Source organism: Triticum dicoccoides, chromosome 2B (assembly GCF_002162155.2).
Source record: "Triticum dicoccoides isolate Atlit2015 ecotype Zavitan chromosome 2B, WEW_v2.0, whole genome shotgun sequence".
NCBI classification, from domain to species: domain Eukaryota; kingdom Viridiplantae; phylum Streptophyta; class Magnoliopsida; order Poales; family Poaceae; genus Triticum; species Triticum dicoccoides.
Window position 1 is genome coordinate 819,585,023 of NC_041383.1, and position 15,887 is coordinate 819,600,909.

Sequence of the window (15,887 nt, forward strand, 5' to 3'; positions counted from 1 at the left end):
GCGGGGGTTCGGAGTTCGGAACGGAGTCCGACACCCTGGAGTCATTGGCCTTGCAAAGGACCAGGCTGGTGTTCAGCTCTATCGCCGTAGAGATTGCGGCTCCTGGAGTGGTGTCCAACCGTCCGTCCCCAACTGGCGCAGCCGGCTCCGAGCTGATGGTTGGAGCGAGCACCTGAGCGACGCTCTGGGCGTTGTCCGGTAGCAGAGCTAAATCATGCCCATCGTGACAGTGCGGCGCGCTCGGCCGTGGCTCGAATCCGTCGAAGATCAAGTCCCCGCGGATGTCGGCCATGTAGTTTAAACTTCCAAACCTGACCTGATGGCCAGGGGCGTAGCTTTCGATCTGCTCCAGATGTCCAAGCGAATTGGCCCGCAGTGCGAAGCCGCCGAATACGAAGATCTGTCTGGGGAGAAAAGTCTCACCCTGGACCGCATCGTGGTTGATGATTGAAGGATCCATCGAGCCTTAACGTGACGACACACAGGAACTCTCAATGAAAGCACCAATATCGGTGTCAAAACCGGTGGATCTCAGGTAGGGGGTCCCGAACTGTGCGTCTAGGCGGATGGTAATAGGAGACAAGGGACACGATGTTTTTACCCAGGTTCGGGCCCTCTCGACGGAGGTAAAACCCTACTCCTGCTTGATTAATATTGATGATATGGGTAGTACAAGAGTTGATCTATCACGAGATCAGAGAGGCTAAACCCTAGAAGCTAGCCTATGGTATGATTGTTGTTCGTCCTATGGACTAAAACTCTCCGGTTTATATAGACACTGGAGAGGGCAAGATTACACAGAGTCAGTTACAATGGGAGGAGATCTTCATATCATACTCGCCAAACTTGCCTTCCACGCTAAGGAAAGTCCTATCCGGACACGGGACGAAGTCTTCAATCTTGTATCTTCATAGTCTGGGAGTCCGGCCAAAGGTCATAGTCCGGCCATCCGGTCACCCCCTAATCCAGGACTCCCTCACCCACAATTCATCAAATCTCAACAAACACACCGCAAAAGAAGACTACATTGGGTAGAACTCCAAGAACATCGAGGAGAACATGGTATTGAAGATCAAAGAGAGATAAGAAGTCATGTAGCTACTAGCTATGGACCCATAGGTCTGCGGTAAACTAGTCACACATCATCGGTAGGGCAGCAAGGTTGATGTAAAGCCCTCCATGATCGAATCCCCCTCCGACAGATCGCCGGAAAAGGCCCCAAGATGGGATCTCACGAAAACAGAAGCTTGAAGCGGCGGAAAAGTATTTTGTGGATGTTTCTGATGTTTGGGGAATATTTTGGAATTTATAGAGCAAAGACTAGGGCTGGGGGACTCCTGAGGGGTCCACGAGCCAGGGGCGTGCTGTGAGGGCTTGTGGGCTCCTAGGGACTCCTCTAGACCTCTCTCCAAGTCACGCAGGTGTCTTCTGGTCCAAGAAAAATCATCACGAAAGTTTTATTCCATTTGGACTCTGTTTGATATTCCTTTCTGAAAAAGTCAAAAACAAGGAAAAAAACAACAACTGGCACTGGGCACTAGGTTAATAGGTTAGTCCCAAAAAATGATATAAAATAGTACCAAAATGCATATAAAACATCCAAGATATATAATATAATAGCATGAAACAATAAAAAATTATAGATACGTTGGAGACATATCACCTACGCCCAAGGAATCGGGATCGCCTGTCTCCACCTCAAAACCGTAATTGAAGCCGTGACGGGCAGCTGACGCCATGCTACAGTCGCGTCAGCCAACGGCGACCGGGCGTCGGGCGATCACGCAACACCAGGTATCTCATCCTCAATATTAGGTATGTGAAACTGATAGTGATTCTAAGGTATCTCTCCAATGTCATTGTTTGCCAAACCCAGCAGGAACAGATCGTCTCATCGCCTTCGCTTCATGTGACTGATCGGATTCAGGCTGCTGTCGTAGTGCTGTTGTTGCCTTCTTATCCCTGTTTATGGCTTCCTCTCCCAAATTTTAGACTCACCAGATCGATCCGTGACTCCAGGTGCTTAGTGAGTCCTCTTTTTTGATTAACTTCGTTTTCTACTCCTAATTCCTAATTTTCTAATTAACTTTTGGCAGGACGATTGCTTCGTTCTTTGTTACAGATCGGTTCTTACCTTCTCAGTTAAAGATCACACTCATGGTGGAGCAGTTCAACCGGAGAGGACCCAAAACTAGGTGAGTTAGACCCAAAACATTGACGCATGATGTTCAATTATGTTTTATTTATCTTTTGTATCTTGTGTTTTAATAATACAGATTTGAGTCATCATAGGGAAAGATCAGTCTAGTTCCTCTAAGATTAGAATATGTACAGACACAAACATTATAATTGCCCATCAGTTCATTAGTGAAATAGGGCCCCATTTTTTAGCTTCGCACAGGGCCCCGGATTATGCCCGCCCGGCCCTGCTGGATATGCGGCTACTTTGAACGTGCAGACTGAAAAAAACAATTGTAAGCCAATGTACGGATAGCTTTGGATGGTCAGTCCAGCATCCATGTCCACGGACTGGTCCTCTGGTCCGCGGGTGGATGCGGGTCCGGTTTGCATGTGAGGAGATGCCCTGACTGGTTTAACTAGTGATTTCAGGCTTTTGTAGTTGTATCATTACCCTCCTAGGTTCGCTCTTTCTCTGTCTCTCACCAATCCGGTAGGCACGTCAGCCAGATCCCTCTTCCGAGCCACCAAGCCAATGGCGCCTCCCTCCTCATGAGCCACCTCCTTGTTTCCTCTATTGTGTTGGCGACGACGACGACTTCTGCTGGCAGAGGTGACACGGCACGGACGAAGTGTGCTTCTCTCCTTCCCCTTTGGAAACGGCCGACCTGGTGAGTCGTGCAATTTCACCTTATCCACGACCTACTATGTGTCATCTCATATAGTCGCGCCGTCGTGCTCCTGAAAATTGAAATTTGAGAGGTAATGATCCTCCTCGTCTCACATCTCTTTAGCTTTGTTTCTCGTGCATGCTTGTACAGTTAGAAAACTTAATCACACGTTCTTGCTTCAGGTGAAGATGGGTGCGGTGGTATATTGATCCATAGGACAGATGGATGTTCTAGATGCCGCATACCCTCTGCCAACAACGGCGGATCCTGATGCTGCTCTTGAATCAGCGATTGAAGTTCCTATAACTGTTTGGCTGGGACCTGTTGGCCCCCTCCTCCGGAAACTTCATTCGCTGAGGGATCCGGAACAGAGTCTGGCGCCAGATCTGCTCAGTGCTGATGAGATTCGCCTTCTCAAGGTATTGTGCATCTCCCTGAGGGATATGTCTGAAGACGAGGATGCTAGCTTCATGGTCCGGTGGTGGATGAAGATGGTTCGGGAACTTTGTTATGACACGCAAGATCACCTGGACGAGGTCCTCTTCGCCGGTGCTGATTTCAACTTTTCTGTATTGCTTGCTCGTGCGAAGGATGCGTGTGAAAGACGCAAATGTTTCCAGTGGACTTCTCCCAATACTATCAAGCCAGCTGACCGAGTGGAAGCCGGTGTCAGCTGCAAAACGTCCCAAATGTCCTTCCACCTGGATGCCGTAGAGCCCCCAAGCAAGCTTGTGGAGCTGCTGGCTTTAGACGACGATGAGAAGACACTCAAGGTGATACCTATACATGGATGTGCAGGTACAGTCTATCTATCTTCAAGTCTCATGTCTTTTCCTGCTCCATTAATTATTCAAAAATAAGCATCAATTTTTCTTATGCATGTTTGAATTTTCACAGGTGTTGGGAAGACAACAGTTGCGAGAGCCTTGTATCACAGGCATGCAGGGAAATTTCAGTGCCGGGCTTTCGTAAGTGTGTCTCGGAATCCAGATATGAGTGGGTTTCTCACCAGCATGCTCTCACAGCTTAAGGCACCACCGCCCCAGCATGGATTTCCTGATGTGCCGGACCTTATGGATGCTATCAACAAACACCTCAAAGGAAAAAGGTAACTAATCTCGCCGTTTAGATATCAAAACAAATAACAGAAATATTTCATGTGTTATTTCCAGTATTGGAAGACCTGGAAAACATCTCTCGTGTTTTTAAACCTTTTTTGGAAAAAAGATTATCTTTTCACAGGACATTTAATGTTATTATTTTCAGATACTCACTGCATTGCATGATGTGAATAAGTCTGGTTTTTTTTCCTTTTTTTCCCGAAACTACGATGTACAACAGCACACTCCAAAACCTTATTCAACTTTTGCACAAACGGTATTATATAGTCCATACTGAACACCATAATTTAAAATAATAATAGACATGGTTTCTGTTTTTGTTCCGATTTTATCGGATTGTCCTTGTGGGTTGCATATTTGCCATTTTTAGGGCATCTCCAATGCCGACCTGTAATTTTCTCCGGTATATGTCCGTTTTTATGACCGGACGTGGTCCGCGGACATGATATGGGAGGGAGCAATCCAACGCTAATACAAAGTATCCGGTTGAGAGAAGAAAAAGTAGGTGGGGACCATGCATGTGATGGGATATTTGTGGTTTAGTGTCCGGTTGGGAGGAGAGCGACAAGAGAGGGACCATGTATGTGCGGTTGGGAGGAGAGTGAGAAGAGAGGGACATGCATGTGATTGGTCAGTTGTGGCATCTCCCATATCGTGGTGTGGCGGTATGTTTTGGTGGCGACAGATTTGGGACCATGGTATCTCGATGTGGCGTGGGTGAGACTCCAGGCGAAAGTTCCGCGCTTCAGCACCGGCGGCGATGATTCCCGTGGGTGTCGCGTCCCTCTTGGGGGCGTCGTTGTGGTCCCCTTAGAGAAAACCTTCAACCGTCATTGGTCGCGATGATGGCGGCGTATTGCATCGTCAACCTCTTGGGGGTTTCGTCGTGGAACTCGGGTAGTCAGTTTGTGTCTCTTTGGTATCGGTGGATGAGCTCGGGTCCTTTCTTGTGCTCGTTCGGCTCTAGCATGGAGCGTCATCTGTGGCTTCATATCTTTTACACGTGACGTTGATGTCATCGCTCTCGGTCCTCGTTGTCCGTAGGTAGGATCGGTGCTCCACAACTCTGAGCAAGAGGGCAGGGGGTCCACTCCGATGAAAACTTGGTGTGCGGTGATCCATGTCCAGTGGTTTTTAAAGGAAGCGCGGTTTCTCTTCTAGTCAGTAGCTTCGGGTGCATCTTGTTAGGGTGTGGACACTCTTGTACTCTTATTTTATCTTTGATCTGCTTTGTAAGAGGATTTTCTCATCACCTTGTATCGGTTCGGCCAGGTTGATTTATATATAAACAGGGCGAAAACCTTTTTTGATAAATGCAGACAAATGCTACTCCCTCCGTCTCACGACACTTATTTTGGGACGGAGGGGCTATTATATATCTCGTGAGCAAAGCTACTCAATAGCTAAGTCTAACACGGGACTGCCCGACAACTAAATAGGGGCATATATTCCCTGGTAATCCATTCGAGCCGCTTGGCGCCAGGTCCCATGTGCTCCTTGCACGACCCCCTTTGTAAATAACTCCAAGGACCGCGGCCAAATAGTACACGAGAGGATCGCCTGCATACACAAGTGAACTTTCTTTTAGTCAAAACAACAACTTTCCTGCATAGCCAAATGGACCTAAAAAGTCATTGCGGTCCAAAAAAAATGAGTGGCTTTAAAGATATATGGACACCCCGCAACCAAGACATGAAAATATGAGAGATGCTACCAGGTGACATGGCATTAAAGGATAAATATACAGCACACCACACAACACGAGCCAATGCATGATCAAACAAATGATGTTGGATGATTTCTTGTTCATAGCAAAAACTACAACGACACCTCCCTTGGCACTTACACTTAAGTAAATTGTCCTTAGTTAAAACGACTCCTACATAAAATACACATATGAACGCTTTAAATTTAAGCGGCACTTTCAGATGCCATAACCTCTTTGATCTAAATCTGACTCACTTATCCATTAAAGCCAAATAGATGGAGTGCACATAAAACACTCCAATGGTATGAAGACCCAATCTGAACAAGTCATGTCCTTGATTTAATCGAACACACACTACTTTCAGGACAATCTAATCCTTATCATTTAAATGTTGTGTGATTAGTGCTCATCGGAAATCCGTCAAAGGATTCTCCTCCCCAAGAACATCGGCTGCTGTGGAAACCTTATGACAGACAATATTAGAATACTTCAGGTACACAGCTGAGAAGGGCATGTTGCCAATCCATTTATCTTCCCAAAAACCGATCCATTTATCTCCCCAAAAACGTATAGATTGACCAGTCTATACCTTAAACAATCCAAATTGGAAAATTTGCTCTTCACCGTCATAAGGTTCTTCCAAAAGTGTGAGTCAGTTGGCTTGGCTTTAACCGAAGTGGCTTTTATCCCAAATATTTGTTTCACAATAGAGATTGCCAAACACCATCCTCAATCTACTATTTAAAAAGCCATTCAATCCAAAAACACATATTCTTAACCTCCATATCTTGAATACGGAGGCCCCATGGTCCTTAGGAGTAGACAGAGTCTACCAACATGCTAAACGATTCTTCCTTTTATGCTGTTTAGATTTCCAAAAGAAGCGAGAACGATAATAGTCAACTCTCTTCAACAGCCCCTTGGGGATATAAAAGAAGGACAACATAAAAATAGGGGGACTATAATATCAAAAAAGAGCGGAGCTCAAGCCTGGAATAAAGGTCACAAGCTTGCGGAGCTCGAATAGTTCGATAAGTCTATATCATGCTAAATTTGTTGAGCCTAGTCGAGTTTTGTCGAACTTACTTTGTTTTTCGTACAAATGGACAATATTGTGTAGTGCATACTCACTTGGTAGAGCCAAGCAAGAGGCCACCCAAGTTTTGTTGAGCTTACTATATGATCATCCGAGTAACATCTGATTTGTGCTAGCTACTGAGCTTCTTTGAGCGGAGCTCAAGCCTAATAGTAAATTAGGCTGACTTAGACTTGCTCAAGCTCAATAACAGGAGTTTCTCAATCTCGGCTTGTTGACAGCCCTATCGGCGATGTTACCTCTTGAGTCTTGGCTGAGGTATAATATTATCTTGTTGTTTTGCCTGGTCTAACATACAAAATTATGCAGGTATTTCATCGTAATAGATGATTTATGGAGTGCATCAGTATGGAATATTATCAGCCGTTATTTTCCACGCGGTGATTATTGCAGCAGAATAATAGCAACCACACAAATTGATGATGTAGCATTGGCATGCTGTAGTTATGACTCAGAATATATATATGTGATGGAACCTCTTAATGATCACGAGTCCATAAAGTTATTCTTCAGTAGAGTATTTGGCTCTGAAAATGGTTGTCCAACACATATGAAAGAAGTGTCATACGAGATTATCAGGAAATGTGGTGGTTTGCCATTAGCAATTATAAATATAGCCAGTCTGCTAGCAAGCCAATCCAATATCGTAATGGAAAAATGGAAGAACGTAGAAGATTCTCTGCCCTCCACTTCGGAAGGGGTAAATAATGTTCTAAACCTTATGTACAACTGTCTTTCACCTGATTTGGCGACATGTTTGCTATATCTCAGCATGTATGCACAAGGCTACGTGATCAAGAAGGATGAGTTGGTGAACCAGTGGGTAGCCGAAGGTTTCCTCAGTGCTAAGGAAGGACGAGACACAAAAGAGATTGCTAAGGGTTATTTTGATGAGCTTGTCTGCAGAGGAGTGCTCCAAGCCGTGGACACGGATTATAACGGTGAGGTATTGTCATGTTCAGTTCATCAGATGGCTCTAGATTTTATTAGGTGCAAATCCAGGGAGGAAAATTTCGTCCTAACCGTGGACTATAATCAATCAACTCTCACACTTCCTGACAAAGTCCGCCGATTATCCATCCAGTTCGGAGGGGTACAAAGTGCATACATAACGGAAAGCATCGTAACATCCCATGTTCGATCACTTATGTTTTGGGGTTTCTTCAAGTGTATACCTCCCATTATGGATTATGGATTTCTTCGAGTACTGGTTCTTTGTATTTGGGCTAATCAAGAGAAGAGTTTAGATCTCACTGGAATGGGGAAGCTACTTCTTCTAAAGTATATCAAGATTGAAAGTAATATCACCATCAAACTTCCAGATAAGATTCAAGGGCTGCAACGCTTGGAGACACTACAAGTCGATGGAAGAGTATCTGCTGTTCCATCTGATATTCTTCGTCTGCAGAAATTACTGTACCTCCGCCTTCCAAGCAAGTCTATTCAGCCCCGTGTAGTTGGACAAATGACATCTCTTCGCACTCTGGGATATTTTGATATTGGCACACACTCAGAAGAGAATGTATTGCATCTTGGACGGCTGACCAATCTTCAGGATCTTCAGCTCACATGTTCTAGAGTATGGCCAGCAGAAAAACTGGAGAAGAATGTGCAACTCCTAGGCTTGATTCTTGAGAAACTCAGTGTCTTGCGGTCAATAACTCTGGTACCAGATGCTTCAGGCTCCTCTTGTGTAAACATTCCGGAGGATGGCTTCAGCATGGTGTCTCCTCTTTCGGACCTGCTTCTTCAGAGGATCGAGTTGTCACGGCATTGTTGCATCTTGTTCAGCCTCCCTGAGTGGTTTGGAGGGCTTAGTAAACTCTACACTCTAAAGATCGCAATTAGGCGGCTGCCGAGGGAAGATATTGATATCCTGAAAGGACTCCCTGCCCTTACTGCTCTCAGCCTGCATATCCAGGAAGCTCCTGAAGAAAGGAGGATCATCATCGACGAGGAAGGATTCCAAGTAATCAAGTACTTCAAGTTCATGTGTGCTGCACCATGCCTGACCTTTGCGCGGGAAGCAATGCCCAGAGTCCAGAAACTCAAGCTAGGCTTCAGTTCAATGAAAATGGTGCCAAATAGCTTTCAAATGGTTGGCTTCCTTAACTTGAGAAGCCTTAAAGAGGTCTCTGTAAAATTTTGGGTTCAGGATGCTGAAAAATTCGACATAAAAGTTGCCGAGTATTTATTGGGAGCTGCCGTTAGAAACCATCCAAACTCTCCTATAATCAGAGTGCAATCTGTTTATGATGGCGAGGAGGATATGATGAGTACCTCGACTGAAGAAAAAGAGGAAAAGCGTAGAGAGATACAAGAAGGCAAGAAGAAGATGAAGGAAACTTCAGACACAGAGGAAAAGCGACATGAGATTGAACAAGACAAGAAGATAATGGAACAATCAGAGCAACATGTGAGCAAGCAAGACGAGAGCAGGTACGGATTTTCTTCACAGACCAATCGTGCCATTCGACTAATCTTCTAGCCCTTTCCCATGTCTTCAACATTTTTCCTTCTATATTACCAGATATGCACCATCAGTCGACGTCGTGATGGGCGCCATGGGCTCCCTCTTACCCAAGTTGCTGGGGCTCCTCAAGGACGAGTACAAGCTGGAGGCAAAAATCAAGGACAGCGTCAAGTCCCTCTACAAGTTGCTGGAGGGCATGCAAGATACCCTCAGGCGTGTGGCGAAGCTGGAGGACGATCAGGGGCATAGGGAAATGCTCAGCGTCTGGGCCAGGGCTGTAAGGGACCTCTCTTATGATGCGGAGGATGTCGTTGATTCATTACCAGTGTGCATCGATGGTTCTCACGGATTCATTACAAGGGTCAGTGAGTTGTTAAGTAGAAAGAAGGCCCGCCGTGAGTTTGCCGACGTGATCAATGGCAAGGTGAAACAGGCCCATGAATTGGCAGCACAAGTTGAGAGGTTCATAGCCCTGTTTGACACCCGCAATGCTGCTAATCTAAATGTAAAAGCTAGCATTGGCCCTCGCCTGATGGCTTTGTATGAAGACCCGAAAGGGCTGGTTGGCATCAATGTTCCAAGGGAGGAGGTGATAAACAAGCTGACACATGGGACTGGTGATGTGTTCAAGCAGCTGAAGATAGTCTCCATTCTTGGAATTGGGGGATTGGGGAAGACAACACTTGCTAAAGCGGTGTATGACAAGATTCAAATGAAATATGATTATGCGGCTTTCATTATTTTATCTTCGAGTCTGGACATGAGGAAAGTATACATGAACATCCTCCTTGAAGTTGACAAGCAGAAGTACAAGAATCTCAATTTGGCAATATTGGAAGAAAGGCAGCTTATTGATGAAGTCAGGGAACAACTTGCAGACAAGAGGTATATATGCATGCATCTTTTATACTAGTAGCAAGTGTTATGTAATGCTATGAAATTATTAATACATATACTAAATCCTAATTCATGCATTCTCATGGCCATATATAGTTACCTAATCATTTTTGACGATATATGGGAGAGGAATGACTGGGAGGCAATCAAATTCGCTATGATAGATAGTGGACGTGGAAGTAGAGTTGTCACAACTACTCGGGATGAAGTACTAGCAAACATGGCAAGTGAAGCGTTCAAGTTAGAAGCACTTCCGCATTCACAATCCAGAGAATTATTTAATACAAGATTATTTGGTGGTAAAAACAATATACCTAGTGGTCTGCCAAAGGAATATGAAATTCTTTTACACAGATGTGGTGGTGTACCATTAGCTCTCATTACAATGGCTGGTTTGTTGGCCGGCAAACCGATGGACCTTTGGTATAAGGTGTACAACAATATTGGTTTTGGGTCCGAGGATGAAGAGAGCACAATAAAGATAGTGTTATATGTCTGCCGTAATTTTCCCCATCATCTTAGGGCATGTTTATTGCATCTAGCCAACTTTCCAGACAACTGTTTAATCAAGAAAGAAACTTTGATCTGGAAGTGGGCAGCCGAAGGTTTAATTGTTGAGAAACCAGAGTCAGGATTATTTGAGCTTGGAGAAGGATACTTCCAGGAACTCATAAACAAAAATGTGGTCATGCCGGTAGAGGACGACTCACACCCTGGGAAGGTAATGGGTTTCGATTTGGTGCGGACTATGATCATGTCCTTATCAATTAGTGAAGAGAGCCTTGTTACCTTAGAGCATATGGATGGAAACAATCAGGACTCCGACCGTGAAAGAAAGGCTCGCAGGTTGGCTGTCCAAAATTGGACCACGGGGCAGGGTGACCCTCTGTTGTACACCCGCACAGAAAGGCTGAGGTCATTTAATGCCACCGGGTGTATTTTTAGCATGGAACTATCACTTTCAAGGTTTAAGCTCTTGCGTGTGATTGCTATAGAGGAATGCACTTTCTTGGAAGGCCGCTCTTGTGATCTTAAGCATCTGGGGAAGTTGCATCAGTTGAGGTACCTCGGACTATACAACACAAATATTGGCAAACTACCCGAAGACATAGGGGATCTCATTTCTTTGCAGACACTGGACTTGAGGGGAACCAATGTCCGAGAACTGCCCCTGGGAGTTACTCGGCTAAGACAACTCAAGTGCCTTCGAGCTGATGAAGGCATAGCAGTCGGGATGGGGAATCTCAAATCCCTAGAGGAACTATGGCTCGGTGATGTAGGCATGTCGGGAAACTTTGTTGAAGAGCTAGGCAAGCTGACGGAGCTAAGGGAGCTCCATATTTGGGTTGGAAGGTTGGATGAGAACCAGAGGAAAGCTTTGGTGCAGTCTATGAGAAAACTAGAGAAAATCCAAGTCCTAAGACTTATGGCTCACTGGTCATTCGGTGGTCAGCTCAATTGGGGAGACTTTGACCCACCTCGAGAACTCCATGAGTTGCACCTAAGCATCCTATCCTCTCGGCTGCCGAAGTGGATCAATGTCTCCCATGTTCCGATTCTCTCACACTTGTATGTGAATGTGATGGCTGTGGAGGATCCGGATCTGGATATCCTTGGGGCTTTGCCAGAACTCGTTAGTCTGGAACTGGTGATCTGGTCGAATGTCTTCCATAGCATCAAGGGCGACGGTGCATTCCCCAAGCTGAAGCGCTTTCACATGTCGTCAACGCTCAGGTTTCTACTGGGCGCTATGCTGCGACTGGAATTTCTTCACTTCAAAGTTGACGTCCCAGCCTTAAAGGATGCCAACGTTAACTTTGATGATGACTTTGCTGCATCAACGTTGAAGGACCTCCCTTCACTTCAGAAAGTGGAGGTGGAAATCAGCTCTACTGGTGATGTCGAGGCGATACATGAAGCACTGAAGCGTGCAGTGGACGAACATCCAAACAGTCCCAGCCTTCAAGTCCTAAAAACTGATCTGGTATGTGTGTCTCCTCATCACAACAATATGTCTAGCGAAGTTTATTCTCGTTCTAACACATAATCATTTAAGTGTTACAGAGTTTATAAATACATTAACATGCATGTCTGTTTCTGTTTCTAAACATGCTTGATTTCTTACTTGCGTTATTTTACAGATGGGCACTGCACACCGGAGACTATTGTAACCATGCCGCTGGCTGCAGGGCCATCTCGTCAGTCTATGATCTTAGTTCTTGTTTGAAGAGGTAAAAACAACAAAAAAATCTCAAAAAGGAAAAAATATTGTCTTCGTGTTGTTTATTTATAGTTTGGTGAACCTGGTTTGTTCAATGTGTAATAAGGCTAGTTTGGCGGTGCGCCAGGTTTTTTGTCCCTTAGGTTATGTTCCCAGTGAACGTAACTAGAGGGTTTTCCTGGTGTGCATCCAACTCAGCGGACCTATTTCCATTCCCTATTGCGGTGTGGAATACTTGTCTACATTCTTGTAAAATTAAATTTTGTATCCTCTATTCTGTTCTTGCTTTCCTCGGTTGAGGAACCATTCAGTTTCTAAGGTCCTCAGTTGTACAGCTTCAAAGCTAGCTAGCTCATGATGAACTATCTACTTTACACTTTCATTTCAATTAAGTATCTTAATATTTACTATTGTACTTCACTTCTTTATGATGTGCTGCTGGCTAGTTTACCCGGCGCCACTGCTGCCCTAATGGCTGCTTTGAAGGTGAAGTCAGTTTTTTTAATTGGTTGCATAACTTTTTGTTTCTAGTGCTACAAATGCCTATTAATTTTCTCCATCTGCAGTGAGCTCATCTGTTATTAGTTCAGTTCAGAGTTTGTGTTCCACGGGCTGATTTTTTTTTCCGTAAAGTAGAACAACCTGAATTCGCATTAAGATCTCAAACAGACAAATTAAGATCTCAAGAATGGCCACAATTTAACTTGTGAATTTCTTGTAGTGTCAACAAGTCTAACTATAAATGGCTACAATCGGCGTTCCATTGCGTAATTTCCTCGGTAAAATTACATAGGAAGCTCACCTAGTAGCCGCGTGCCGCTGCCGGCCACCCTCGCCGTTGTCGACCTGCTGCTGCTAGCGGCCCTATGGTTCTGGCCTTGCGCCGACGAGTCACCGTCCACCTCCACCGGAGTAAAAATCACATCGGAGGGGTCGCCGCCAACAACGATGAGCTACCGATGGATTCGCACGAGGGTATGGCCCAACTAACAGAAAGACCAAATGGGTTTATAGCTATTGATGCCGAAAATTCTATATAGAGACCTCCTAGTCAGCACTTGCGCCGCTAGTTAGCGAGCCAGCGCTTATGTGCCGGCCCAAGAAATGGTAGTTCGCTTGGTTTGCCAGATAGAGATACAGTGCTCTTTCGATCGGTTTGACCATTTATTTTTTTTGGGGGAAAAACACAGATCTGACATTTTTTGCAAATCTAAAAAAGTCCACAGATTTGGAAAAAAGCTCAAGGATGTCACGGATTCAAGAAATGTTCATGGATTTTGAAAAGTTTACAAATTTCCAAAATGGTTCAACAACTTAAAAAAATCATGAATTTTAAAAAACATTCGTGGATTTGATGCATTTGAAAGAAAGTACACATATTTGGGAAAATATGAATTGGAAAAACGTTCAAGAGTTTTAAAAAAGTTCATGAATGTGAAAAAAAGACAACGAATTCGAAAAAGTTCATGAATTTGAAATGTTAAAAAATTTAATAAAGATTGAATAAAATGTGATAAGAAAACCGAAAACGAGAAAATGAATAAAAAGTGGTAGAAAAAACCACAGACAAATCACAGAAATAAACGGAACCGAAAGCATCTAGTAGCTTCCTAAAACCCAGAGACAGCTAGAGGTTTATATGAGCTGGCCCAGTACGTCAGCACATGAGCGCCATGTACGTCTAACAACGAAAACAGGCAGCGGGCGGGAAATGCTTAGCCTATATCTCCACTATTAAGAAGGGGAATTAGTACGCTGTTTTCTGTCTTAAGAGCCTCCACGGACACTTCTTTTTCGTCCGCCGTTTTTCTATCCCACGTTGGTATTTCACAAGTGATAAAACAGGCAGTTCGACGTGCCCGAGGGACACAGGCCGGCCCTGAGGGCCCCCCACAAGCTAGGGGCCCCCACCCACAGGCAGGTATGTACAGGTAGGCCCATGTCAGAAAAATTAGTCAAAGGCGAGGCATTTCACCCTTCACGCACACGCAACAGGGTCGCAAGCCAAACGAACAGCAGGGGCTATCCCTTTCTTCATCCTTCGCCAAAAAAAAGACAACGATCTGCTATCCCTTCATGGCACCTAAAAAAAGATGGGCGATCGTGATTTCCCATGCTTCCCAGCCCGCCGACGCCGGACACTGACACGCCATACTGCAGGTCTGCCGCCTGGCTCTTACTAATTCTTAATTCCCTTTTCCTAATCTCCTTCCTAATCAAGTCCACAGCTGATTTCAGTTCAGGGGGCCCCTTTGTCACGCTTGGTCAGCTGCTCCACGCGGACGCTATCACTGATTCGTCCATCAGGATCAGGTATATTATATTCGCGATTTGCCGTTCCTTGACGTGTATGTGGTAACGTTCAATAATTGATGCAAAAATTGGGTCAGCTCAAGCCTGCCCCTCCTTATAGAAGTTGAAGGGGCAGCTTACATGACTAGTACTAGTAGGATTAGGACTACTCTATTACAAGTGGAATCCTAGTCTTGCTTCCTTTGTAAGGGAATATTCCTTCTGCCTTTCCTCTTAAGCCGGCCTACCATAACATGAGCCGGCCTACTGGGTCTTGGGCCTTGTCATCCATCTGACCCGCCGTCGGGGTCATTAGTGAGTCGCCAGACCAGTGAGTCGCCAGTCTTCGGGCGGGTTACCGATGAAACGCCAAGTCCCAGCCGGGTCTTTTATCCAGTCGGGTCATACCGCGGGGTATATCCCCGACATAAGCCTCCAATTTAATTTGGATTTATCCATGTCAATCTGATCCTACAAAATAAACACAAGAACAAATTTGATAGGTTGTGCTCCGGGTTAAAAGTTTTTCTGGACCGGCACCTGATCATCCTTAAATCCTTGTCATTTCCTTCTTGATACGTGTCCATGACTTCATAGCAAATCTCCTTTAGCAGATATGTTCAAAATTTGCCAATGCAAAAGATCCAGGTACTTCCTCTGGAAAGTCTGGGTCAATAGGCCATCTTAAAAATCAATTTGCTGACATTGGTTTCTTGCAGAAAAATATTATAAAGAATAATTTATTTGATTCGGCTTCCAATGCTCTGGTCTGACAAAAATATTGGTCTTGAAATACTCATCTAATTTTCAGCCGGCTTGAAGATGTAGATCTTGCCAATTTATGATTGCCAAAATTGCCTGGTTATAAAACAGACGATGTCGGGTCATGATTGCTGCTGGTTTGCTCAAAACTAAGAATTTGAAGATGTTCCCCCCTTATATGCATAGCACCTGTAGCCCCAAAGTGTTAAGAGGAGATCGAACTTAGTGATAGGTTAAGACATACTTTAATATAAATGCTACAACTTTGGAGAAATCCGGGTTGTTCATGTGTAAGTCGCCAATCATAAACTGAACACTTTGTACTTCCAATGTGTAGGCCCCAAGTGTCGGGTCATTATGCAATAATAAGTAGGGACTTTGTAGATTTGATTATGTAGACTTAAGCAGCAATGTGTAGCCCCAAAGGGCCGGCTCGGTAAGATAATACTGAGTTGGGACTTTACATGT

The 15,887-nt window shown here is 44.7% G+C and overlaps 1 protein-coding gene across 1 annotated transcript; it reads left to right on the forward strand.

Annotated features, from left to right (window-relative positions):
- Positions 1-2,653: 2,653 nt before the first annotated feature.
- Positions 2,654-12,707, forward strand: LOC119366604 (disease resistance protein RGA5-like). Its single transcript, XM_037632359.1, has 7 exons — positions 2,654-2,940; positions 3,032-3,647; positions 3,747-3,957; positions 7,084-9,213; positions 9,305-10,132; positions 10,241-12,128; positions 12,286-12,707. Exons 2-7 carry the CDS (start codon positions 3,071-3,073, stop codon positions 12,313-12,315), a joined length of 5,664 nt encoding a protein of 1,887 aa, XP_037488256.1. The 5' UTR covers positions 2,654-2,940; positions 3,032-3,070; the 3' UTR covers positions 12,316-12,707.
- Positions 12,708-15,887: the final 3,180 nt, after the last annotated feature.